Raw genomic sequence first — 8,575 nt, 5'->3', positions numbered from 1 at the left:
AAATTGCTTAAAGCTGCTTACTATCCAGTGAATAGTTTCATGGAAGCCGAGGTGGGCAACCACCCTTCGCAAATATGGCGGGCGGTGATTGATGGAAGAGAAGTCTTGAAACAGGGCTTAATCCGAAGAGTTGGAAACGGGAGATCAACAGATATTTGGAACACCAACTGGATTCCAAGAACTGGCCCCATGAGACCAATTACTTCCATCTCAGCTAATCCTCCGAGGTTAGTGTCAAAGTTGATTGATCCCACATCTGCTTCATGGAGAGAGGGTCTCATCAGGGGTACTTTTTTACCGTTTGACATGGACTCAATTTTGGCGATTCCCTTGTGCACAAAATCTATTGAGGACTTTTGGGCATGGTCCGGCGAAAGGAGTGGCAAATTCACGGTGAGGTCAGCATACAGGATGGTGATGAACACAAAGCATCATCGTGAGAATTGGTTGGATGGAGCTGGTGGAGTTTCGGATATTAACACACAGAATAACGAGTGGACAAGCCTATGGCATATCAAGGTGCCTTCGAAGCTTAAGGTGTTTTTGTGGAGACTAGCTCAACACTCGATCCCGTCGATGGACGTTCTGCACCGCCGCAACATGTCTACCACCACACGCTGCGCCCTGTGTGGTTGTGACAATTCATGGAAACATGCCCTGTTGGAGTGCACTATGTCTAGATGCATATGGTCTTTAGCCGATCCCTGTCTGGTGGAGCATATGAGCCAGAATGCGGACATGAATGCAAGGAACTGGATCTTCGCCATGCATGAAGTACTTTCGCAGGAGGAGTTTGTGATCATGGTGGTTACTCTATGGGCTGTCTGGAAATCTAGACGAAAGGCGATATATGAGGATATATTTGAGAGCCCTCAATCCACTCATCATTTTATCCAGGCCTATATGAATGATCTTCGGTCAATACAGCAAGATAGAAGCATAGTACGGCCGAGGGAGGGAGGAGCACGGCCAAGGACAACACAGTGGATTCACCCACCAGGAACAATGTGCAAGATCAATGTAGACGGTGCTGTTTCTAAGAATCAGAAGAGAGGAACTGCAGCGGCAATATGCAGAGACCACACTGGTAATTTCCTTGGGGCTTCGGCCATACTTGTGCGGGGTGTGTACGACCCACCGACGCTAGAAGCGCTTGCTGTTCGGGAGGCTCTAGCCCTGGCCAAAGATCTGAACTTGCAGAATCTACACGTTGCATCAGACTGTAAAGTGGTGATTGAGGACATGAAGGAGCAAAACCCAGCTGGTTATGGTGCAATTCTACATGAAATAACTGACCTTGCGAATGGTTTCGTAGAGTGTAATTTTGTTCATGAGTATAGGAGCTCGAACTTCGAGTCTCACAATCTAGCGAAGCATGCTTTAAAGTTAGGGGTGGGCCGCCATGTTTGGTTAGGACACCCTGGTAATCTCGTTTTTGTCCCTGTAAACATTTATCAGGATAAATAAAGCTTCGCGTGATTGTCTCAAAAAAAGGTCTCCATTTCAGCTCGAGCTCGGCAGCCAAGCAGCCATGGCTTCCCACCCGTCGCCGCCGCCGGAATACCCTAGACCACCCGCTCGAACCACGATAAGCGCCCTCGGCGACAACCAGCTCCGAGAGATCTTCCTCCGCCTCCCGGACCTCCGCAGCCTCGCCTCTGCCGCCTTCACCTGCCGCGCCTTCCTCGGCGCCATCTGCTCGTCGCGCGCCTTCCGCCGCCGCTTCCGCGAGCTCCACGCACCCCCGCTCATCGCTCTCTTCCTCACACCCTGCATGCACACGGTACCGGCCTTCCCCTCCTCACGGCGCCCCTCCGCCGGATTCAGTCCCCTCCGAGACCACGCCGCCGCTTCCGATTCCGAGTGGGGACTCGATTTCCGCGACATTGCCTACGACGACGGCTTCATTTGCATCGAAAAGCGGACCACCAAGCAGCAAGCTTTGTACAATCCCCAAACAACTGCCCTGATTCTCGGCCCCAAGGAGGACCACGACATGCCCTACGGCAGCTCCCTTGAGTTCCACACACTCCCTCCCGAAGAGGATCAGAGGCCGTCCCGTGTGGTCTGTGTCCGTCACGACTACTCGTGGGCTTGGGTACGCGTTGCTGTCCTCTCATCCGACACCATGGAGTGGCAGATGTTCCCGGAGACTGCGATGCCGCTGCCCGAGGGCTCCATGCACGCAGCCAGCACGGTGGTGGATGGGTTTATCTGTTGGGAATTCGTGTCCCTGAATGAGGTATCTCTCAGCGAGTACATTTTGGTGCTCAACACGGATACCTTTCAGTTCTCTCGAATTGATCTGCCGCCGTCCTTGAGAGTGGTATACCCAAAATTTAAGATTGGTCAGACCAAGGATCGGAACCTCTGCATCGTCATTTTTTTAGAACGAAGGCTCGCGAAGAGCCCGGCTTTGAATTAACAAAGCCATCAACCGGTCAGGATTACAAACTCTGAAGCACAACCTCGACACAAACCAGAAAAAGAAAACACGGCAAGATACAATGATGCCGGGAGCAGCTCACATGCCAGACATACAACAAACTGAAAAAAATCTACATGAAGCACCAAGCTTGAAGATGACAAGGCCTCTTGCACGCGCGAAGCCTAGGAGAAGGGGGAGGCCGGCGAAGGAGAGGAAGAGTAGATGACCGAGAGAGGCAGCCATAGCCACAACACCTGGGACCAGCCGGGAAACACCACCATCCAGATCCATCGTCGAAAGAGGCCCCTGCCTCCTCGCCTGGCTCGAAAGGCGCCGAACCGTCGACAATGAACACGTTCACCCTAGAACCTGGATGAGTGGCACCGATGGCATCCACATTGTTGGGACTAGGCAGACGCGACCTGTCGTCGACTTCTCACCTAGAGCAGAGCATCACCGAAAACCAAAGACTCGGGCAGTTCAAGAGGAGAGCTGCCAGGATGAACTACGGAGCAGCAGCCAGGGACATGGCCTGAACCAGGGGGACACTACCACCGCTGGCGTTTACTGCTGCCGCCAACACCCACCACACACAGCACAGCGAAGACCAAATTCCCACCTTGCTCCCATAGCAGCGCCTTCAAGAAGGATACGGCGCCAAGGGCGTCGCCGCCGCCCAACAGCGTTGGGGTTTTCACCCGGGAGTACAAGGGGGAGGGGGTGGGGAAGGTATACCTGACCAGCGCCTCCAAGAAGGTGCGCGGCGCCCGCGGGCATCGCCGCCGTCACAGCCAGCAGGACGGCTAGGGATTTCTCCTGGCAATCTTCCGGTCCCCACTCCCACCCGGCGAAGAACCGGCGTCCAAGACGGAGCCGGCCAGATCTGGGGGGAGGACTTGCGAATCCGCCGTAGAGGGTGGTAGGCGGCCAGATCAGAAGCCGCGGAGCCGAAGGCGCCGCCGCCACGCCCTGGCTCGCATCCACCGGGTACCTCGCCGTCCACACGGCCGAGGGGCACCGGCCCGCACCTGCGCCACCATGCGCCGAGGATCCGGTGGCGCCAATCCCGCCGGGGCCGCCGCCCCGGGTTCCGATCTGCACAGCCGGTGATGATGGCGTCCAGAGATTTGTGCTGCACAGTACGTTCCCGTTGCACGCTAGATTTATGGAGGTCACCAGCTGTTCAGTGGAAGATAAATTCTCTGTGCAGCTTATGACGGTCTTCAATGGCTTTGTGTACCTTTCTATTTGCCCCTGGAAGAATTTCAGGGATAAGTACAAATCCCCTGAGTGGTTCATGTCCTTCTCTCTGGAAACAGCGGAGCTGAACCAGCATTTTAAGAACAGAAAGCGAATTGGCTGCCCTGTCCATCCCTATTTGGCCTGGCCTCCTTTAGTAGACAACACGGTGAGCATATTCTTGTGTCTGATCATGGTGCTAAGGATTCCCTTTTATGTTTGGTCTGTAAATTGTATGCTATGAAGTCGAGATGATTGGGTTGATGTATTGCTGTGAAGATATTCTATCGATTTTTGGTCAAAGTTACATGTCTTATTTGCATAACTCATAGTATAGGAGCTGATAGTGATGCTCCTATTCCTTCCAAAAAATAGTAGACGACCTCAACTACTTGTACATTGCTGCAAGGATGCAAATTGTCAAGGGTTTCTGCAGGTTATATGATAGCGTTTTGATACAAATCTCCACATCATAATCTATAACTAGTACTACCTCCAATCCATAATAAGTGTTGCAAACTGCGACAATTATTTTGGATTGGAGGGAGTATATGAATAGCTAGATTTGTCAGTGGTGTTTAAATATTTGGAGGGTTTAGATTATATGATAGCATTATTATAAAGCTCCACATGCATAATATATAACTACTAACTAGTATATGAAAAGCTAGATTTGTCAATAGTGTTCAAGTCCTGGAAGCAGCCTCTTTTAGAAATGCAAGGAAAGGCTGCATACAAAAGACCCAAAGTGATCGGACCCTTTCCTGGACCCTGTGCAAGCAGGAGCTACGTGCACCGCGCTGCCCTATTTTTATTGTAAATATTTAGAGGGTTTCTGCAGATTAAAAGATAGCATTAGTATAAAGTTCCACATACATAATCTATAACTACTAAGTAGTGTATGAATAGCTGGATTTGTCAGTATTGTTTAAGTATTCGGATATGGATACATTATATGCTCAATGGCAAGTTACGTTTTCTTTTTCCCTTTACATTTTTCTTGTCTTCTACATCAGTTTTAAATTTACATGTTATTTAATGAATATGTGTTCCATAATTTCATGCCAGTTAGAACTGAGCGTCTGCCAACATATTCGCACGCAACATGATTCAAGCTTTGCATTCAACTGTTAGATAGTAGTACACATGATTATCCCCGTGGCACTCTCTAGCCTCTTCCATGTTTTCGGAGGGACGGTACATATATTTGTTTTCTAGGTGCATATTTATCTCTTATACTCCCTCCGTTCCAAAATAAGTGTCTTGAGCTTAGTATAAATTTGTACTAGAGCTAGTACAAAGTTGAGACACTTATTTTGGGACGGAGGGAGTAGTAGTAATCAATCTAGAGTTTGAATAGGCTACATTCTTTAGAAAAAGACTGTCCAAGAATAGTCAACATCTTCCTATCTGTTTCCAAAACAGAAAACATATTCAACTCTGTTTCTTTTTCTCTTGAACCCAAGTATGGGTGTGTTTTTAATCATCAAATCTTAACCGTTAATTTTTTCTTAAATCTTAAGTGTTTTATAAAATAAAAATAATAGTTAGATAGATTCCAATTGGATAGAAGAGTTTGCATCCTATAGATATTTATTTGGTTTCTAATTAGGGCTGTTAAAGCCAATTAAATATCAACCAACGTTAACTCTGTAAAATCTTAACATTTCTTTTATATTCCAGATACTGGTTTGTCACTCTGATTCCTATAGTTAAGACACTCAAATCTAATTAAATTTTAACCGTTCTTCATCCATCAAATCTTAACTGTTATCTTTCAATTGCTTTCGTATTATAATGATAGTAGATTTAAAAAGTTCTAGATGGCAGTGGTGTATCAGTATCTTATTTCACTTTCATCGCTTCTGTAAAAGCTAGATAAAATGATCTGTATCACTAGAATCTATTGCCTTGCACATACTGTATTTGTCTACACAAATACTTGTATTCCTTTTTACACTGAATTTCCTTTTTGTTACAGGTGGATTCAGAATATGAAGTTACTGGAAACAGTATTGGAAATGTTGGTCCTGAGAGCACAGAAAAGGGTTCATCTTTTCTTATAAAAACATTACGATCATTCAATGAAGCTTTGATTAAGGATGATGACGCAAATGTTGCTGAGATTGAGGCCTTCTTACTTTGCATTGATGTCAAGGATGAGAAGAACTCTCTTGTGAGGAAACTCATTGCTTTAGATGAATTATTGATAACCGTGAGAGATCCTGTCTTTAGAGCAGGTGCAGACTCTGAATTCTACAGACTGAGAGCAGGTGCAGACTCTGAATTCTACAGACAGAAGACAGAAACAGAGAGCTGGTGGCAAATGTGCAAGGGGAAGTTATGGAGAGCTTTCTTCGCTAGCTGAATAAGCCCATCTATCAGGCAAAATTCATATGAATATCAGGCTACATTCAGGCGATACTGTTTGTCAGGCACAGAGCTCAGGGTAGCAACCACACAGGTAAGTGAGCTTTGTTGAAATGCGTTGGTACTTTAGTTTTTAGGTTCTGTGATGACGGCATGTGCTAATGTTAATGTATGTTAGTTGAAACAGTGATGATTGTAACCATAATCAGTATTCAGTATGACTGGTTGGGAAGAGACCAAGTCTTCAGTTTCATCTACTGGTGCGAGCCCCAAAGTGGTGCTTCTTCTTCTCTTTTTCTAATCAATGATGTGCAACATTTTGTCAGCTTGGTATTAAATATTTCCTTTTTGTTGTAGAAGTGTATATATGTGCGAGAGAGTTTGAAGGTCATATAAGTAAAGGCGTGTGACCATTCTCTGCTGCATATAATAACTAAAATGCTTTTTAGCCTTTTCCCTTCGCCAAGATGCTTGTAGTGTGAATCATAACTGCCCTGCTATTTTTATGTGAATTGACCAAAAGATTAAATGGTCAGGTTTATTCAGGTTTCAGTAAGAGCTGTTTTTTTCCCCAGAGATTTTTCACTGTTGAGTCTGCACCAAATGCACGTCAGTTTGTATTATGATTTTTAGAGACAGATTATTATTTCCTGCGTTTGCCCATTTTGTTTTACATTTTATGCTAGGTCACAAGTTTATTGTAAGGAAATTTGGGCAAAACATTCTTTACCTCCCCCGTTCCCTCCCTCCCTTTTGCCTTTTTCTACTACAATTTTAAGCAGGCAGTCTGTCCATCTAGTTTACGTGGAATGAAACTAGTATCCGAGGGAGCGCGGACTACACTGAATTTTGTGAACACATGATTATGGCACGTTTGCAGTTAACATTGGGAGCAGCAGACAGTTCTATGCTGATAGTATTTTTTTTAAGGAGACATCGGGAGGCACTATGCTGATAGCAAGTGCTCTCCTGTTTCCATGGAGTCTTGTACAGGCACCAAAGGCATTTCTATTGGCATGACCAGTGTCACGTTGACGTATATTCTATTTTCATCATATATATGGGAAATAGACATGGCTAACATGCCATGACCTGAACCTTAAGCACACCCTGGGTGTTTATTTTTAAAATTAAGATTTAGGAAGAACGTTGTTTCAGTTTATTCTAAATCATTGTACACAGAAAAGTCTGGAAAAGTAAACTGGAACAACCGGGGTCTGTTTGGTTCTAAGCAATCCCCTTGCCCAGCCTAGCAAGGAAGCCAATTATTTGGTTCCTGGGCGACCATGACTCGTTACGTGTGGTTTCCAGCTTTTCCTTCGATCGAGCGGGCAAGCCGATTTGGCTAGCCTCCATCGGCAAGGCTAGCCTAGCCCAGCAAGGCGAACAGGCAAGGGAACCAAACAGACCCCAAGTAGAAATTGAAGATAATGTATGTGTTCACAGGATGCACCACGCACATCATGCTTCAGCACAACGGCAAACCTGAACCGTTGGCTGAGCAACAAATGCTTAGATTCTATATATATGTGAACATCAAATGTTACCCTCGTTGGTTGCCCCCCTCCCGAGAGTGGAGTTTCTGCTCCGGGGAGCGCATGCTGTCTTTATATTTTATAAAATTCAAAAACTATGTCAAAATATTTACAAAACAGTGCATGACTTTCATTGCCCATGTTGCGAGAGGTCACACTGGATGTGGTCTGCCTGTCGTGGGGTGAGGGACTGCCTCGGTGTATGCACATCGCTTGCCTGCCTACTGCGATGCCGCACAACCCCTCATCCGAAGTCCCTAGCAGCACGTGATTATCACATCCAGGCCACGACTGCTGCACCGATGAGTGACGGGCTTGCATTGCACATAACACAACAAAAGACAATCATTGTAACAAGAAAGGTATTGCACTGGACTGAAAGCCGAAAAGATATACAGATGGCTCTCTCCTCCCCTCCCTCGCTCCCTCCCCGCGGGACGCCGTCGGCTTGCGGTTCCCCCTCGTCCCCGGCGTCCAAGTCAGATTCGCTCCCCTGCTCCCTTCTCCCCTCGTGCTCCTCTCCGGGCTATCCGCCGGCGGCGGGGCCCGAACCCCTCCCACCTGCGTTCCCCCCTCCCTGTCCGGTGGCCCTGGCAGCGCCACGGGCCAACAAGTTCTGGGCCCTTGATTCCGACGACTCTGGCTCCGATTCTGATCCTGAGACTCCCCCTCCTCCTCACTCGGCATCGGTGGTTGGGTTGCCTCCGTTATTGGTGGCGGGCCGTCGGCGCAAGTTTGCTCCGGGGGGTCGGGGCCGGCTGTGTGCGCTTGATGCGGGCCCGGATGGATGGCGTCGTGTTGGCCGTGGGCGCCGGCGCGCCGCTCCCTGGGCGGCGGATCCTTCTTTGGTGAGCCCGGGGGTGGACGCCATGGCCTCACCCGTCTCATCCTCCTCGGTGGCGGTGCCCTCCGGTTCGTCGCCGTCCAGGTGCCTCCCTTCCACGTCGTCGGCGGCGCCGGCGCAAACCCTAGATCTGGGATCGGGTCTTGCGTTGGTGCCCCG

The 8,575-nt window shown here is 48.1% G+C and overlaps 1 protein-coding gene across 1 annotated transcript; it reads left to right on the top strand.

Moving 5' to 3' along the window:
• Window positions 1–1,531: 1,531 nt before the first annotated feature.
• On the top strand, window positions 1,532–6,035 carry LOC123039443 (uncharacterized). The gene is made up of 3 exons (XM_044462614.1): window positions 1,532–2,405; window positions 3,517–3,836; window positions 5,649–6,035. The coding sequence occupies exons 1-3, from the start codon at window positions 1,532–1,534 to the stop codon at window positions 6,033–6,035; spliced, it is 1,581 nt and encodes a 526-aa protein (XP_044318549.1).
• The last annotated feature ends 2,540 nt before the right edge of the window (window positions 6,036–8,575 follow it).

The sequence above is a fragment of the Triticum aestivum genome, chromosome 2B (genome assembly GCF_018294505.1).
Source record: "Triticum aestivum cultivar Chinese Spring chromosome 2B, IWGSC CS RefSeq v2.1, whole genome shotgun sequence".
NCBI lineage: Eukaryota > Viridiplantae > Streptophyta > Magnoliopsida > Poales > Poaceae > Triticum > Triticum aestivum.
The sequence above is the reverse complement of the archived record's forward strand: the minus strand, read 5'-3'. Positions and strand labels throughout refer to the sequence as shown.

Coding starts and splice junctions, on each gene's coding strand:
- LOC123039443 (XM_044462614.1), top strand. CDS start 1,532: ATGGCTTCCCACCCGTCGCCGCCGCCGGAATACCCTAGACCACCCGCT. Junction 2,406..3,516: donor TTTAGAACGAAGGCTCGCGA/AGAGCCCGGCTT, acceptor CGCCGCCCCGGG/TTCCGATCTGCACAGCCGGT. Junction 3,837..5,648: donor CTCCTTTAGTAGACAACACG/GTGAGCATATTC, acceptor TTTTTGTTACAG/GTGGATTCAGAATATGAAGT.